The following is a 19,638-nucleotide window of genomic DNA, read 5'->3' as shown; positions in this document are numbered from 1 at the left end:
TCTCTCTAGTTCCTGTCAATTCCCTAGTGTCCTTCCAATTATGGGAAGATGACTGAGGTCAAGAGGGACCCCTATAGTGCCACTGGGTCGTTCGAAATTGGAGTAGAGTCGTTGAGTCGGTGGACCAAATTAAATTACTCGATTAGAAAAACTCAAGCCCACGAATAAAAAACTTATATTGGACAAATTTACAGGCAATTTGAGGTACTGCATAAATGAAGATTTGCTAGTATACTTCTTTTTGTCTTTATATTAAGTTCAAAATCATGAAGTGGAAACCACGATCAGGGGATCCAGAATTAAATAAGGTCCCTCGAAGTGTTTTCAATAATCCAAAAGACGAGATACTTCATGGAACTTTTTTTGGCTTTTCCTTGAGGGTTTGTTTGTTTGGATTGAAAATGCTTTCCGAAAAAAGTTTTCCAGAATTTCTGGTGTTTGGCAGCAAAGGAGGTCGGAAAATTATTTACCCTGGAAAATATTTTCACGCCATTGGGTGGAAAATAACTTCCACAACAATTTTACTGAAGTTAATTTCTGACAGTTTCACGACTCATCAATCTCATCGTTGCTTAGGTATGATACATCTCAATTATAACTATCCACCCCAATACTAAAGAAACATAGAAATTAAAACAATAAATCATAGAGCCAGAGACATTTGTTTTATTCACAAGATTAAGTTCTCTTAGTTTGGCACCTTAAAATTCATATTTGCTTCTAACTAAAACTTTCTCCAAACTCCAAACTAAGACCATATTATGGGTTTTCATTGTGCATGCCGACATAATCAACTTACCTGGAAACTTGTGAATAAATATTTCAGCTGAAATGTCATCAAACGTAAATCAATGGATAATTTTTCGTGGCTTCTAAATAAATATTTGAAGCATTTATCACTAACAAATTAGGAAAAACTGTATAGAGTTAAACTCAGACGATTATTTGGAGAAATGTTACAACTTCAATGCAGATTATAGGACAATGTCACAACTTAGATGATTATCTCAGATTTTTGTAGGACAATGATATTGTACGTTTTAATTGATCTTGAAGTTTTTTATTGTGAAAGGCAATTTTCCTATCTAAGCTTCCTTATAAACGTGTCCACTATTTATATAGTCGAAATTAGGCATGTCAATGGGTTGGTTATTACCCAAATCCAATCCATACCCAATATATTTTGGGTAGGGTTTGGATTTAATTTCTCAAATTCAAACCCTACCCAGACCCAGACCCTATGAGAGAGTCGTGGATCTGGGTAGGGTCTGGTTTCCTAGAATCCATATCCAAATTCAGACTCATATTCAGACCCAATATATTTTGGGTAGGGTTTGGATTTAATTTCTCAAATTCAAACCCTACCCAGACCCAGACCCTATGAGAGAGTCGTGGGTCTGGGTAGGGTCTGGTTTCTTAGAATCCATATCCAAATTCAGACTCATATCAGATATTACCCAAACCCATACATATTTAATTAAATAATATATATTAGAAAATTTATAAAATAATATAATATTTTATGGTTATTGGAACGAATACAATAAGATTTTATGGCATCAGAATCTGCATTTAGTGTTCGTGGTTGGGTGATTCATGAGATTTGTGCCAAATTACTTCTAAATGTTGTTGAAACATTAGTGACTACAGATGATTAGATTGAATAAAAAAAATGAGTAAGTGTTTATAAATCTTCTTATTCTATTATTTATTTGTCATTAGTCCTTGATCAAATGATTTTTATCTCATTCACTATTTTAGTGCTGGATTGTGAGACATCTGCCAACTTTGAGGTTTAAATAAGAAAAAGAGGTACAAAATTACATTTTTTTAATAAAACTAAATATTTATATATGTTATGATTGTTTTCTTTTTTAAAAACTAATCCTAGTTGTTATTATAATTGGTACAAACTTTTTCAAGAAAGGGAGAAAAGGTAAAGACAAACAAATGAAATATTGACGTGGATACAGTTGAATATCCAAAAATATATAGAAGTAGTCAATAATAATTCTTTTTTTGAGTTCATAATATTGCATTCAATTTGTTGAATGTTAATTTTATTATTTGAAAACAAAAATTGGATGGTCTTTCTATTATTTATTAACTCTATATATTTTTAGTACATTTTTACTTTAGTATTTTCATAAAATACCCATGGATGCCCATTGAATATCCAGATCCATAAGTGTTTGGATATGGACTTACTTTTTTAGACCCACAAGAGTCTGGATCTAGGTCTGGGTCTAACTAAATTAAATGGATCTGGATCTGGGTCAAAGGGATTTAACCGAAACCCTACCCATTGACATGCCTAGTCGAAATCGTGGATAAGAAGCATTTCCATTGTCGTTTTCCAAGGAAAAGTTCACTATAATGCCAAGAATTACGTGTTAGAATATTTAGATAAGCTCAGGTGATTTTGTTAAACACTTTTTGTTTCTTTGTTTTTCTTATTAGGTCTGGTTTAAGGAAATTGACCAACGAGAACAATAAAGTTCTTGGCAATCAAATAAATAAAATAACAAACCAAATAAAATAAATAGAAAGATACAAAATTTTACGTGGTTCGGCCGAATTGATCTATGTCCATAGACGAAGGAGTAGAAAATTTATTATAATAGAAAGAGAGTATAAAACTTTAAGAAATAATTTTGACTTAAAAGGTGTTTGCTTTTATTGTTTATATTCCGGATTGAGTTCATCTTGTAATAGTCGAATGAATTAAGTTGTAGACATGAAAGCGTAAGAACTTGGTAGTTCTTTCTTTGGCTAATTCGCGTTGACTTCTTAAGAATCATACATTTTTTTTGTCTAAATAACAAAATAGATTTCCTTTTCTACCGTTTCAAAAAACTTTATTTCTTTTCTCTGATGATGTTTTTTAAAGAATCTAAATAATACAAAATACTTAACGGTTTAAAGGCCCATAACTTATTCTTTTGATTTGATGTCGAATCAAAATTTCTCTTAAACTGGAGCGTGGGCCTCCTAAAATTCTCTTAAACTTGTGCATACGGTATTTGGATTGGTACTCTTAGCACACTCAAACTCACTTAAACCCACTATATTTATAACCATTATGAGGAGAGACTTCTTTGTAAAACTTTCGATATAGAATATAAAATTAAACTCAACATTTCTGGCTTAGAATACGATTAAGCAATAAACTGCATATAATTTTTCCAGTATTGGGCTAGAAAAGCAAATTGATCAATGGTGAATTATGAAACCACTCCCCATTATACAATAGTGTACACAAAGCATTTCAACAATGGTGGCAGCAGAATTTCTTTCTCTCGCTGCCTCTCTCGCTTAGCCATACGTTCATTTGACTGGAAAGGCACTTTAGTCAGCCAATTGTGAACCAGAATTGAATAAAGTCTATGGAGTAAGTATGCTGTGATTCAAGATATGAGAAATTCCGGGCACTAGGCTACAGGTTGCCAAAATTGTTGGATGAATCAGAAATTGTCTTATTTGAGAATTTTTTACAATCTAAGCCATTAGCCATAGCAAGGGATATGGTTTCCACTGATCTATATGATTCCTGTGTCTAAGAAACTGGCAAAGAATTGGAGCGGATATCATCAGTGAAAACAACTACAGCGTCATGACACTGAGGAGGTTATTTTTTGAACACAGAGGCTTCCTGGCCTATTTTCCCTCATATTTCGGATGGTTATAAAAGATGCTGCGTATTCGATCCGAACCATTCATCAACCTACATAATATTTTTATTAATTGAATTGAGTCTTGCGAACAATTATAGTAATTTTTTATATTCAAAGGCTAAGCTTCGACTCCATATTAATTATATTTTGATTCCTCTCCGCTTCATAAGTCCCTCTAAGCTTCGACTATTGAATTTTTTGTTTTTAAATCATATCTTGGCCCTACAATGTCCCAATAAGGTGTCCATTGCATTGGTAACGAACGTTGAATCCCTGGTTCTCTCCCCACTTACGCCGTCAAAGTTGACTATGGGGACGAATGGAATGGTTTTCTCTAGTTTTTTCACTTTCTTTTGGGGTCAATTCACAAGTCTCCTTCGGATTATGAGAAGGTGCCTAAAGTCCAGAGAGATCCCTCGAGTACCCGTGCGCTGTTGGAAATTGTTATAGGGTCATTGACTCGCTGGACCAAATAAAATTGAAGCAGCCATTCGCTCTTTCTTTTCCCTTTTTTTTTTTTTTTGTCAACACGATAGGTTCTATTTTATATGTACTTCTACTCTATCATAAGTATTCTAAGGGAGAGGGGGTGGGTCCAAATGAGTCAAGAAAGAATTCAGAAAGAATTGAACCACCATCGAATTAAATGGATGTCGGTTTCTATTTTATACCTATTTCTACTCTATTCTAAATATCCTAAGGAAGGAGGGAGTAAGACCAAATGGGTCAAGGAAGAATTTGAAAAGAACTGAACCGCCATCGGATCAAATAGTTGTCTTTGTATCCGAGAGTGAAACTTTTAGAAAATTCTGAAGATGAATGCAAGTCAAGAGATCGAATCCCTTGACCTACGTCTAAAGAGAGTCTTAAACTTTTTTCTGGTGGTCAACTAGTCAAAAGGTAGTTGGAAGCAGCCATTCACTCAATGAAGGAAAACCAATCAAAAATTTATATTGAACAAATTTACAGGCAATTTGAGGTACTGCATAAACGAAAATTTGCTAGTATACTTCTTTGTGTCTTTTATAGTATTAATTTCAAAATTCATGAGGTGGAAAACACGATTAGGGGATCGAGAATGAACACAATTCATAGAGCCAGAGACATTTGCTTCATTCACAAAATTCAAATCTCTTAGTTTGGCATCTTAAAATTCATAGTTGCTTTTAACTAGCACTTTCTCCAAACTACAAAGACCAAATTTCGATTTTTCGGTCTGCGCCCCGACCAAATTTCGATTTTATGGAGAAATGTTACAACTTCAATCAAGATCTCCCGCTAATATGAGGTTTCTGTGTTATGGACCCTTAAAAGAGTAAATTAATCATTCTGAACTAAACCATGTGGAAGTTTCGAATTTATTTCGTAGGATTATGATATTGTACGTTTTAATTGATTTTGAAGGTTTAGATTATGAAGGCAATTTTGCTGTCTATGCTTCCATTTCAACGTGTCCTTCTTCAAGATATGAGAAATGCTATTATAAATGCTATTTATTCAATCCGAACTACGAATCGACCTCCATGACCCGCAAGAATTTGAGTTTGATCTTCTTCAGTGTCTCCAGCGTAACTTTCATACTAACTCTCTCACTTGGAGATTCACAGACACATTTTAAGGCCAATTCCAAGATTGACGATAAAACCTCCAGCTTCTCAGTGAAATTTTCATCCTCACGCTGCAACAACTTGGCATCAATAACTCGAAGAATCGAATCAGGCAGAGAATTATTTATCCAACTCTTCAAGTTCAAATTTCCAGCAAACATCTCATCATTAGGCTTTCTTCTTGAAAAAACTTCCATCAGCATGATTCCATAGCTATAAACATCGCATTTTGCTGATATCAACCCCTCAGATCCATACTCTACAAACAACATTCAAATTGAACAAGTGTCACATAAAAGAAGGAAAAAAGAAACTAAATGCTATGCACAAACTTTAGGGTTAAGATTGAAGAATCATTACCTGGAGCAATGTAGCCAATTGTAGCTAAGGTCCTGGTCCATGCAAAGCTTTCCTCCTTTTCCAGCATTTTTGCAATACCAAAGTCGCTGACGTGGGCAACCATATCCTCATCAAGTAAGACATTACTGGGCTTCAAATCACAGTGAATCACAGGCGTCGAATATTCTTCGTGCAGATATTGCACTGCACTTGCCACATCTATCAATATATTCAATCTCTGTAGAGTATCTAAGAAATAATTGTCACAATACAGCCATTTCTCAAGGCTTCCATTGCACATGTATTCAAGCACCAAGGCCCTAAAATCCTGGTTCCAACAACCACTGATGACCTTCACAAGATTTCGATGGCGAAGGTTCTTCAGGACTTTGCACTCTACATCAAAGCTCTTGAGTACTCCTTCCAATTCCAAATTGAAAACCTTTACAGCAATAGACCTTCCGTCATTGAGAATCCCCTTGTAAACAGATCCAAAACTCCCAATGCCAAGCAAATTGCTTTCACCGTACCCATCAGTTGCTCGAAGAAGTTCATAGTACGAAACTCTTTCTTGCGTTGGCACTAATACCATGTTTGTTCCTTTAGGATCCTGACATCTCTTCCAATATCTTCTGAAGACAATTGCTAAGGCTGCGACAACCACAGAAGCAATTCCCAGAGGAGCAAATGCAAATAGAAGCACCTTTTTTGTTCTGGACCTGTGAATTGAATTAGGTCTTGGGCAAGGCGGCACATGAAACCTGGAATCTCCGCACAATGCATCATTGAACAGAAAAGATTCAGCAGTAAAGTTTCTAAAGTGACCACCAGAGGGAATTTCACCACTTAAATGGTTATAAGAAACGTCAAGCTCTTTGAGGTCCCGAAGTGCCTCCAATGACTTTGGTATGGAGCCAGAAAGATTGTTGTGCGATAAGTAAAGTCCTTGTAAGCTGAGCATATTGCTAAATGACTCTGGGATAGATCCATGAAATTGGTTTTGGGATAAATTTAAAATCACCAGGTTTTGCAAATCACCTGTTGTGCGGGGAATGTCACCAGAGAATTGATTCGCTGATACATCTATAGATGTAATAGCTTTCAAATTTCCAACTTCAAGAGGCAAGGAACCATTAAGGGAGTTTGAGGATAAGTTCAACTGCAAGAGATCTTTGAGGTTCCAAAAACTATTAGGTATGGCAGAGACTAAAAAGTTGTTTCCTAGATCAAGTTCCCGAAGAGAAGTCATATTGCCAAAGCATCCTAGTATGGACCCGGAAAATCGGTTCGCAGTCAGGTATACATAAGCCAACCTCTGCAAATTGCAAAGGTTTTCTAAAGTGCCATTTAGATTATTATCTTCCATATCCAAAGTTTGCATGTTTTGTAGATCTTTGAATGCTGCTGGGATGCCTCCAGTCAACTGATTCGATTGTAGAGCAAGCAATATCAAATTGGTCAAGTTGCCAGCTTGACTTGGTATGGTGCCCTTGATTTCACTAGTTCCTATATACAATTTCTGTAGAGTAGCAGAGAGATTCCCAATGGAAGCTGGAAGAAGCCCATTTAACGGATTTGGGCCCAGGGCTAAATAATCCAAGTTTTTGCATTTTGTCAATGAAGTGATGAAGCTCAGCTCCATAGATGTAGGATCACTTGTTAAATTGTTGCTGTACAGAGCTAGAACTTGCAGCAGTCTAAGGTCCCCGAGGGCGTCAGGAATGGAACCAGTGAATCTGTTAATTGAAAGTTCTAGCATTCTTAATTGGGAACAATTTGTAATGGACACTGGTATAACCCCACCAAGGTCATTCCCAGCAAGCTCTATGAATAATAACTTGGGCAGTCTGTATCCTAGATCCCGCGGAAGATTTCCTGATAGAAGATTAGATGAAAGTGCAATGTTCCACAATGCTGAGAGGTTGAAGATGCCACGGGGAATGGAGCCATTCAAGCCATTATACGGTAACTGAAGATTCTCGAGTAGGTAAAGGTTACCCATCTCTCGTGGTATTGTACCTGCATACCATTTTCAAAGGAAGCATATCAATCATTAGGCTGTAAAATTCTTTGAAGAAACCAAGTATAAATAATAATAATAATATTGAATGGATGTAAGCATTTGGTTAACTGATTTCGATTTACTTAACCAAAAAATGGTACATTAAAGATGTATTTACCTGTCAAGGAGTTGTTGGCAAAGTAGAGCTCAGTAAGCATCGTCAAATTCCCGATTTCTTTTGGAATGCTTCCCGCGATTTTATTCCATTCCAGATTGAGCCTTTGTAGGTTTTGCAGATTGCCTATCTCTCGTGGAATCGTACCTGCCAACGGTATTTTATTGTTGTTAGATTAGTAAGAAATTCAAATTTATTTGCTTAACACTCATTAAAAATTGAGTTGAAATGTATAATTATTTTTAAATGGATATAAATGAGTGAACTAAGTCAACCCATTAGGCAAGAATTCATTTCACCCAGAAATTACTCCAAATATTTGCTAGTTGCATGATTGTAAATAGAGCATATATAAGCAGTGGTGAAGCTATTCATAGACCTGATTACCTGTCAAGTTGTTACGCCCCAACACGAGAACGTTCAAACCATGCAGTTTGCCAAGCTCTCGGGGAATTACACCTAACAATTTTATGCAAAGACAGAACTAATCATATTCATTTTAGAGATATATTGAGAACGGTCTTACGCCGAAATTTGTGTTGGTAAAACAGTAGATAGTGTTGAATCCCAGTGTCAAACAGGGAAAAATTACCATTGATTGCAGTTTGGCCTTGTTCGTATGCAAAAAGGCAAAGCAAAAGCATTACCTGTGAAGTTGTTATTCATGAGGGATAAATACGTAAGCTTCTCCAGATTTCCAATTTCTTTGGGTATGTACCCGCCAAACCTGTTGGATGACAAGTCTAGCGCTTTTAGTTGAGAAATCTTGCATAAGCTCAATGGTATTTGACCAGCTAAATAATTCCGATAAAAATTCAGCAATTTGAGGGCTGAAAGATTTCCTATCTTTTCTGGAATTTTTCCTTGCAGGAAATTTTCGCTTAGATCTAACTTTTCCACTCTTGACAAGTTGGATATAGAGGAAGGAATAAAACCACTAAAACCATTGATGTCCAGGAGCAAGAATTGGAGTTCTGGAAAGTGACCAAACCACATTGGAATCGCCCCAGTGAATCTGTTGTTGGAAAACAAGATGAGCCTCAGGCGGCGTAGATGTGACAACTCTTCGGGCAGACTGCCGTGGAAGGAGTTACTTCTGAGATCAAGAGAAACAAGAAAGGAGAGGTTTCCCAAATCCGGAGGTATTGTGCCGGTGAGTCCCATGTTTGAAACATTTAAAGCAGTGACTCTTTGGTGTCGAGAGCCGCACTGGACTCCTATCCAGTCACACACAGAGGATGCAGAAGCTGCAGAAGACCAGTTTCTTGACAAGCATTCATGCTGTTCTGACGTGATATGGGCTTTCAGGGCTAATAGAGCAGATTGATCAGTGCCTAAACTTAATCTTTTCATGGCTGTGCAGCCGGTCATCATTAGATGGTGCAGCAGCAAAACAAGTACTGCAAGAGGGTAGAAGTGGGAGTGTCTCTTCATATCGACCGACCTATATGATCAATCAATTGTCCAAATCGGTGATGGACAACAGGAAATTAGACGCCAATGTGTACTACCATTTGAATATGATGTTTTTTTTTTTTTGATACATTGGAAGAGGTCATCATAACCCCTTAAATTGCAACAGAATGAGTAAATGGAACTCCTAACATATCAGCTATCAATAGTTCTGTCATCTATGCTTAACTACTGTTCATATGAATTCGTACATATTTATTTTATTGGAGTTACATGACTTTGTTTCAATGGTACATTTTTAAATTTGTCTTGTTGGCCGGGAACAGTTTAGACTGTTCTTAGTCCAATATTGTATATGTACATATTTTTTACCCGAAGGTGACTGATCCAATAAAAAAAACCCGAAGGTGAGACCATACAATGAATCTTTTGGAAAGACATGTACTGTCATGCATAAATCTTCTACATGTTTCAATGGCCGCATATGGTGATAGACGTTGGAAATTTTGTTATTTAGACATTTTCTTCGATAGTCATTAATGGGTGGGTCAGGATGTACAAGGCATTTTCAATTGACTTCTGTAATTGCTAGAACCAGCCTTTTTCTTTACCTCTCAACATCGCCAACGACAGGACATCATGGGACTTTCCAGTCAGCAATGTCCTTTTTATTTTAGAGAGGATTTGAATTGAAGGATGTTGCTGTAGTGCTTTTATTGGTCAAAAAAGATGTGTGGAAAGGTAAGGGAAAAGACCGATTGTGGCCACAGATGATAGGAAATGTGTCTTGGATGGGCACGTGTAAAGGCATTTTATAATCTGAAACTTAAACAGTCGTTGGGTGTTAAAGTTGAGTGGAAGGGCCATATGAAAAGTTGGGGGGATTTGAAAGCATAAATAGGAAAGATGGAGTGCCTAAAATAATCAACTGCCAAAGGCAAAGGGTCGCAAGCGAAACTAAGGGCATTAAAAAAGGCACCAAGCTTGACGGAGAAGCTAAACACTGTACGCATATAAAATGAACAGAAATTACCGCGAAAAGCATATTCGTTGTGGAGTTGGCGGCTAAAATAAATGATTCAAAAATATATATTTGTATATATCCTAGCATGTATGTCTATATATATATATATTTATGAATGGGATAACTTTGTACAAGCTCGGATCAGTGATATTTTCGAAATATCATTGGATTCCACTGAGTATAATTTCGTTTCTCGTGACAGTAGTTTAATATGCCAATATCAATGGTGAAAAATTATCTAATAATACTCTCATATTTAAATTTTAAATTTTTTTCATTTACATATAAATTTCCTACTTTTAGAACGTGTATACATACATACATTTTAAAAATATACATTTATACATATATCTAGGTATATGGATATGTATGTCTTTATATAAATATATTGTGAATGGGATAACTTTGAAGAGAATCGGATGACGTTATCTGAAATATCATTAGACTCCCCTGAGTATAATTTCATTTTTCGTGATAGTAGTTTAATATGTCAATATCAAAAGTGAAGAATTCTCAAATATTACCCTCATATTTAAATTTTAAATCTTTCTTTCATTCTCTAAATTTCTTACTTTTTTTACAATGTGTATACATACATACATACATTTTCAAAATATACAATTATATATATACATATGTATGTCTATATATATATATATATAGTAAATTCATATATACAATTAGACTTGCAAATGTCAATGCAAACTGCTGTGCACTTGAACCTGGAATAATGGATAACTATGCAATAATGTATTTCTAAATTATAATAAATAGAATTTTGTTTTTCTTGTAGTTTTTGTGATTGTGATCAAATGAGGTATGACTATGCAAGTGTATTTGTTTTCAAATATCATTTTTACTTTTCAAATTTATAGTTTTCAAATTTACTATCCGTGATTGTGTAGCATTATGATGTAGTAGTAATACAAAAGAAATACCATGTAAATAATGATAGTTTTTTTAAAATAAACAAAGTGGTTTACGAATATTCCTATCCAGCGAACAAAAGGGTAGTTAGGATATTTAAAAATCTTGCTATACAAACAACAAAAGTAAGGTAGGTTAGTGATATTTTTAGAACTTTAGGGGTGTCAGGCGAAATGAAGAAAAACCTCAGGGGAGGTTTACAATATTGACTTACTGAATACACTTATTTATGCCAATTATACTCTTCATACTAATTATATTTTTAAACTAAATTACTATTTACGCATATTTTAAAACTTCAAATTTAATTGCTATTAGCGAAATTATATTGATTTTTTTTTATATGAGTAGTATTTTTTATCTTGGATACTACTTTAATTAGAATTTAGTTTAAAGACATTCACCGGAGTTTAGACGCATCCAGAGAGCACCGATCGATGTATCTTCATGCGTAAATTGGAATAAATATGCAACTTAATTTTTTTAAAAATAAATTACTACTCTATATCCGAAATTTACTTTTTGGAGAGTAGGTTTAGTTCATACTATTTTTCATAGTATTTAAAAATATATAAGTACAAAAAAAATTTAAATTAGACCTATAATCATGTATTATACGAGTATATTATGAGTACTTACTAACTAAGATAGTAAGCTTTAATCATTGATAAAACATCTTATCGTTATTTCAAATAAACTTCCTAATACTAGTTTGAGATAAGTTTTAAAGTAAAATAGTACATGTGTCCCATAAATCAGTAAATCTTGATTATTAATCAAATTTGCCATGTTATCAGTAATAATTACTATTTATGTTTAAAAACTTACTATTACTTGCTATTACTTGAAGTAAAATAGTACATGCATTTGCTTGACTTCTGCTTTGGTTAATTATAAAATTAGACATAATTGTAAAAACCTCCTATAGGTTTTTGACATATTCACACGGCCTTCCCTAACATTTGCAAAACTATACAAAACTTCAAAGACTCTAACGTTTATATTACAAATTTAATTCCAACGAAGTTTACTAACATTAAAAAAATTACTTTACATGGGGGAGTGAAGTGAAAAAATGGGAGTATAATAATATCCCTTAATTGTTTATTCCATAAATATCCCTTATACATGTATGTGAGTTGAATTTGTTTAATAATAGAAATAACTTTTGGTGTAATGGGCCATTTTTTTGTGTAGTTGGAGCATATTTTGCCTAAATAAAGCTATTTATAAGATTTTGCCTGAATACCTAAATTATATGTGCAGTTGGCGGATTTACCTTTAATAATATAATAATAGTAATAGAATTACTATTATTATTTGCTAGCAAAGCACAACATTATTTCCCTTCCCTTCTACATTCTCTGTTCATGCAGCACTTCCCCTCGACATTTCTCTATTTTTCATTGCTTTCTTATTCACCATGTTAATCCAAATGGATATGTGATTTTATTAGTTTCAAATGGGTAGCTGAATAAAATCAATTAATTAGTGGCTATTAAATGGATAGATTTCGACTACCTATTTATAATTAATTTTATTAGACGTAAATTCAAATTCATTAGTAAGCAAATGAATTTGAATTCGTATACACAATAATTATATCAAAGTTTTTGCAAAGCCATATCTATCTAGTGTTTCCTATTCTTTAATTTTCATTTATTAAAAGTTTTGGAAACAAAATTGGTTACAATAAAACAAACTGCCAACTATTTATTAAGCACTAATGTGAAAGTATTTTCAAGTACCTTTGTCTGCTTGACATTTAAACTAGTTTTTTATCATAATTTTTTATTATTACCACACCCATTCGGTGTGTCATAACCAGTGCTCATAATAATTGAAGTTTTTGCACCAGAATACACTATGTCTAACGTTAATTGTTGGGGTTAAATGCAATAAAATCATGACTAACTATATACTTAATTGTAGTTTACCCCTTAAACTATAGTAATACACTTTTTCCTCCCTTGAATTATTGGCAAAAAAATTTTGGGGTTGCAGAAAGGCATCCTCAATGTTCCCTAATTTTGGCCAATTAGGAACAATTGACGGGAAATGAAGAATTGATCGTTAGAACCAACGGTTTTACCTAACAAAAAATGGGTAAAACCGAATGGAGCCATTTTTAACGGAACAATTGCAACGGACGAAAAGCTCCAATCTACTCCTTCTTCCCTCTGCCTTTCTGCAACCCCAAAAAATTTTTTGCCAATCTCTAGAGTTTTAACGACCGTTATACAACTTTCAAAACAAAGAAATTTATTCTAAATTTTTATTTGGGATAATTTCATAAACCAAATCGCGACCACTTTCTATAAAGTATCACTTTCCCATAAAAGACCAATTCTTTATGGCTTTCCTCCATTATAAGAACAGAGTACCCATTTTTTCATAAATAAATTTATTTATCGAATAAAATAAAAATAAATTCATTTTCCAATAAAATACCAGTTCTTTATGGCTTTCCTCCATTATAAGAACAAAGTACTCATTTTCCCATAAATAAATTTATTTATCGAATAAAATAAAAATGAATCCATTTTTCAATAAAAGATCAGCTCTTTATGGCTTTCCTCCATTATAAGAACAGATTACCCATTTTTTCATAAATAAATTTATTTATCGTATAAAATAAAAATATACCCGTTTTCCAATAAAACACCAGCTCTTTATAACTTTCCTCCATTATAAGAACAGAGTACCCATTTTTTCATAAATAAATTTATTTATCGGATAAAATAAAAATAAATACATTTTCCAATAAAAGACCAGTTCTTTATAACTTTCCTCCATTATAAGAACAGAGTACCTATTTTTTCATAAATAAATTTATTTATCGGATAAAATAAAAATAAATTCATTTTTCAATAAAAGACCAACTCTTTATGACTTTCCTCCATTATAAGAACAGAGTACCCATTTTTTCATAAACAAATTTATTTATCGGATAAAATAAAAATAAACCCGTTCTTCAATAAAACATCAGTTCTTTATGACTTTCCTCCATTATAAGAACAGAGTATCATTTATGGGTAAAATCGTTGGTTCTAACAATCAATTCTTCATTTTCCGTCAATTGTCCTTAATTTGCCAAAATTACGGAACTTTGAGGATGCAATGTGTTTGGAGTGAAACTTTGAGGATGAAATTGGCCAACCACCCAAACTTTGAGGATGAAAAGTGCATTTTTTCCTATAAAATATTTAATCAAATGTTATTTCTTGTCTTAATTTTAGTTATGACTATAATACATATTTATTAAATAGACATATCTTTATAATTAAAGTTAATATTTGATATTTTAGGATGCCATATATTTAAATAGATGAAAATTATTTTGAACATAACATATTAAAATAATTTTGTTTGTCAATCATTTTGCCCCCCCCCCAAGGAAAAAATTTTGACTTCGTCGCTGCCTAGGAGGAAATTAAGGCCTATTGCTAGCAAAAGATTGTGAAAATTTACCTTTATACCCTAATTATTTGGAAAAATCTAATGAACAAATTTTGCAAAAGAAACCAGCTTGTTTTTTGCCAACAAATTAAGTAATTAATAAAATCACCTGTAATGTTACTTTAACATATTTAATTTATGTTAAATACAAATTCTACCAGTGTCCCTTTCGTAAAAATATAAGTGTAACACTTTTTCAATTTTTGTTACATACATTTATATATTTTACATAAATGTAATGATTCAGAGTAAAATGCCCATAAATAACTAGTATTTTGTTGATGTAAAGCAAAAAACCCATAAAGAGCTGGTATGTTATGGGCGCAATCTTTTTTACTTTCACATATTTAAAATTTGTTAAATACAAAATCTATCGGTTTCCCTTTTGTAAAAATATAAGTATAACATTTTTTCAATTTTAGTTACAAACATTTATGTATTTTACATAAATATAATGATTCAGAATAAAATGTCCATAAATAACTAGTATTTTGTTGATGTAATGCAAAAAACTCATAAAGAGCTGGTATGTTATGGGCAAAAACTATTTTACTTTCACATATTTAAAATTTCTTAAATACAAAATTTACTAGTTTTCTTTTCGTAAAAATATTAGTGTAACACTTTTTTCAATTTTAGTTACAAACATTTATGTATTTTACATAAATGTAATGATTCAGAGTAAAATGCCCATAAATAGATAGTATTTTGTTGATGTAATACCCATAATCGGGAGAATCAATTGGAATCCACTGTTCCTCAGCCTTGGACGTTTTATGTAAAGTAGAGATATTTGTATTCAATTAAGGTGGCGTTTGGTAAAAGGGTTTCAGAATGGGGAATTGGAATAAACTACATAATCATTGTTTGGATTACTCCTATCGGAATCGAGATTTTGAAATCATATCTAAAATTTAGCATTCCTCAATTCCCTAGTAACTTGGAGGGTTTTGGACAAAACCCAAGTCTGATTCCCATTAAGAAATGGGGCCCGTCCCGCCACTCATTAAAAAATTAATATATAATTATATACATACATATATAATTATGTATATAATATATATTATAATTATAATATTTTATTATAATATTAGTATAATTATATAAAATATTTATAATTATTATATACACATATATAATATATAATATAAATATATATTATAATTATTTAATTAAATATGATTAAATATATAATATGTATTATAATTTATTAATATTATATAATAAAATATTTATATTATTTATATATATTTATAAATGTATATTATATGTGCATATATTTATAATATATATGTGTATATAATAATAATAATAATATATTGTATAATTATATTTATATTTATTATTATAAATATAATAATATAGACTAAAAATTATAATTAATATATAACATACTTTATAATCATATAATATATTAGTATAATTAATATTTATATATATTATATAGTTATAATTATATATTTTATAATAATATTAGTATAATTATATAATGTATTATATAAATATATTTTATAATTATTTAATTAAATATAATTATATTTATATAATATATTATAAATTTATTAATATTATATAATAATATATTAATATTATATATGTATATTTATAAATATATATTATATGTGCATATAATTATAATATATATGTGTATATAATATCAATAAATTATATAATTATAATTATATTTATTATTATGAATATAATATTATATAATGATGATATTTAATATCTAATATACATTATAATTATATAAAATATTAGTATAAATAATATTTAGATGTATTATATAATTATAATTATGTATTTATCTTATAACATTTGTATAATTATATTTAATTATATATAATATTTAATTTAATTAGTTACAAACTTATAATAATGATATTATTAGTTATATGTATTACATAATGTATATTAATCTACATAATATAATTGATATTATCAATTATACTAATAATTATACATGTTTACTAATAGAAATTATTAATTAATTATACTAAATTTACTAATACATTTATACTAATATATTTAATTAGTGAAAATTTCTTATATCTCATTTACAAAGAGTCAATGACTATCATTTACGATGTAGTTTATATTATATTTATTATATTCCAATCCAAAAGAGCTAACGAACCAAATATCAACTACAGTAATAATACACATTACAGGTACTTGAACCAAACAGGTATATCGGAATGAATGACCTCATTCCAAACCCAAGATATCCGATTCCGAATCCGAATCCGATTCCGATGTATGAACCAAATGCCACCTAAATGTGAAACATGCAACAATTTGTCTTCCCATGAACCCAGTTACCACAAATGTTAATATTTTACTAATATAACAATTAAAATCAATTTCAATAAGTCAAATTTAGTAGGTTAGATAAAAGTTGTTAGAAAAGTGAGAAACCAAAAGAAAAATAACTCAAATTTATTAAAAGTCCAAAAAGGATTCAGTACTTCAACTCTAGAAGTCCTCCAAATGACTATATATTAGAACAGCTATAATCAAAATAGATTACATAATTAAAAAACTTAATATTTCAAACATTTATTTTCTTAAGTTTCACTTTTTAAAGGCTCTCAACTCGTTATTCAATAATAACCATATGTTGCTTCAAAGCCAAGCATGGCTGTGTTTAGTATTGCTTACGCTTCCTCTTCGGTGTTTTATTCCTAGACCCATTATATTTATGTTAATTCCGTGACACTCCAATACATTTCCAGCTTCTGCAGTACACAACATTTCCAAACCGCCCGCGCCTGTTATAGGTCATCACTTGTTTTTGTAGAAATATTCCTTTCATCGTCCGTACATGTCAGCTTGCAATGTGCCGGCTTCTTTGCCATATTCTTTACCTTTCCACACCTATCTTGGATTAGCTGAATACATTACAGAATTTACCTTGAATCTAATGTCTTTTACTAATAGTTTTTTTTTTTGTATCACTTAATCCATTTCTTGGACACATCTGAAACTTAGAGATAAAATTAGATTGAGAGATTGATTTATATTCAAATACAATCAAGTGCCTTTTTTTTATTTCATTTTTTCAACTCCGCAATCAGCAGGAGGAGGGATGGGTTGGATGATACGAGAGAGGGAATGTAAATGAGAGGTTTCAGGTTTGAAACCTCCCACCTACACTAAGAAAATAAAAAAATAATAATAACTAAAAATCCTCTACGGTTAGCCATATGCCTCCAACACTTAATGTACAATTTTACAATTAAAATAATTGTTACTTGAAGCACGAAAATTATACGTAAACAAATCCAAATACATGCACATTCGAATTAAATTGAGCATGCGCATTATTAAATCCTTGAACTATACCTGCACACCATAGTAATCCAAAGTTAATTACGTCCAATTTTATTGAGATAAGAAAAATAACAACAAAAACCACATACGTTTTTTAATGTATAGTTCTATTGTAGATTACAAATGCTAACACGTATAACGTAACTAATATGATTAGCAAGAACTATGATTCAATTCTCTTTGAATTTTCGATAAATCATCATCAACATTCAATTACTAGAATTTAAACAACGAAATATGGAGCATAGAGATAACTAGTTTTAGCCCAGTGGCTATATGAGGGAACTTAAGTTCCTTCCTCGAGTGTTGTTCTCAAGACCTCTCTTTGTAATAAAGTAGGATTTCAAAAACTACTTTTAGCTATTCGTGGGTATGACTAAAGAGTAAGGGTAAAACTCCTAACCAACAAAAAGTCGAAAGTTCACAGTTTTTTTTAAATATTTTTTTATAAAGAGGATCAACAGTGGTTCTTCATTTACCTTCTCGGAAGACTCGAACCCGTGATCTATCGATTGCATATGGAGTTAATTGTATTTTTCTTATAGTTCTACATGTTTACAGATATTGTATACATATTACTACTACTTTGTACGAGATGTAGATTGCTTTTGTAATTCATGATTTTCTAAGTTCTTTACTTTATTTTACGAAATAACGCGTTTGGATAGAGTATTATTTAAGATATTATTTAGAATTGTTATTATAATATTGTTATGATATATATATATATATATAAATAATACTGTTAGGAAGAAAGATAGACATGTTTGCATCAACTGTTTTAGAAAAGATCTCTTCCTCGCTAGGTCCCTTGGTTTTTGTTGTGCTCTTCCTTCCTTCTCTTGGTTTCCATTTTGATTGGTGTAACCAATATAAAATACAGTTGAAAAATATATTTATAATACAAGTAGAATAATATTTTTTTTAAAAATTATTTTCAAACACGCCCGAAGTCTCGTTCTCAAGATTTCGTACCAATTAGGAGACGATTAAATGACCTCTCAGGAGGGATATGGTAATACCAGCAGCCTGACTTGATTGCGATGGCGAGCCCTCAAGAGAAAGCCTCACAAATTTTCCACTGGGGCCATTTCTTCAATTTTTTCTCTAGCCCGTGAATTGTGAATTATACAAGCCCAGTATTTTAATTACTAATGGGGCCCTATGACTAAAGAGCCGGCCTAATGTTGGACACCAATCCATGACCCCAATTCATCTGACATGGTGTATTTACCTAACCACATTGCGAGGCCCAAATATTAGTCAAGACCTCTGCAATTTTCACTGTCATTTTCAATTACACAATGCAATTATCATTTATGAACTAATACAATACTTATGAACTTTAATACAACAACGTGTAATGATAGAGCACAACTTTACAAAATAGTGCAATGTTATCTTTGCATGGATTCTATGCCGCTCTTGCCCTTCTAAGTCTCTAGAGGTCGCCTATTGCAGCAATCTCTGAGTATCAAGGGCCTCACAAATTCGAGGTCAAACCAATTTGTCACAAAAAAGCGTAAATAAGTGGCATGATATAAAATGAAATGAATCTAGACACAATGTAAACAAATAGGTTGTAATATATATATATAATGACTATTCTAGCTCAACTAATTTGAGCTCAAACATGTGGTCCAATCTCTGAAGAGCACTTGGCCCTTTCTCCTAATTCGAGATGA

At 31.7% G+C, this 19,638-nt stretch overlaps 1 protein-coding gene across 1 annotated transcript; it reads right to left on the bottom strand.

Moving 5' to 3' along the window:
• Window positions 1-5,016: 5,016 nt before the first annotated feature.
• On the bottom strand, window positions 5,017-9,168 carry LOC113704920 (uncharacterized). Its single transcript, XM_027226784.2, has 5 exons — window positions 8,445-9,168; window positions 8,185-8,256; window positions 7,801-7,944; window positions 5,642-7,639; window positions 5,017-5,540 (listed from the first exon to the last, which is right to left on the bottom strand). Exons 1-5 carry the CDS (start codon window positions 9,166-9,168, stop codon window positions 5,182-5,184), a joined length of 3,297 nt encoding a protein of 1,098 aa, XP_027082585.2. The 3' UTR covers window positions 5,017-5,181.
• Window positions 9,169-19,638: the final 10,470 nt, after the last annotated feature.

This window comes from Coffea arabica, chromosome 8e, assembly GCF_036785885.1.
Source record: "Coffea arabica cultivar ET-39 chromosome 8e, Coffea Arabica ET-39 HiFi, whole genome shotgun sequence".
In the NCBI taxonomy this organism is placed as follows: Eukaryota; Viridiplantae; Streptophyta; class Magnoliopsida; order Gentianales; family Rubiaceae; genus Coffea; species Coffea arabica.
The sequence above is the reverse complement of the archived record's forward strand: the minus strand, read 5'-3'. Positions and strand labels throughout refer to the sequence as shown.

Bases quoted from the DNA above. Each gene is read 5' to 3' on its own strand.
- LOC113704920 (XM_027226784.2), bottom strand. From the start codon at position 9,168: ATGACCGGCTGCACAGCCATGAAAAGATTAAGTTTAGGCACTGATCAA. The intron at 8,257-8,444 runs GTAATGCTTTTG...TAAAATTGTTAG, and splicing joins CATGAATAACAACTTCACAG to GTGTAATTCCCCGAGAGCTT. The intron at 7,640-7,800 runs GTAAATACATCT...AATGGTATGCAG, and splicing joins TGCCAACAACTCCTTGACAG to GTACAATACCACGAGAGATG.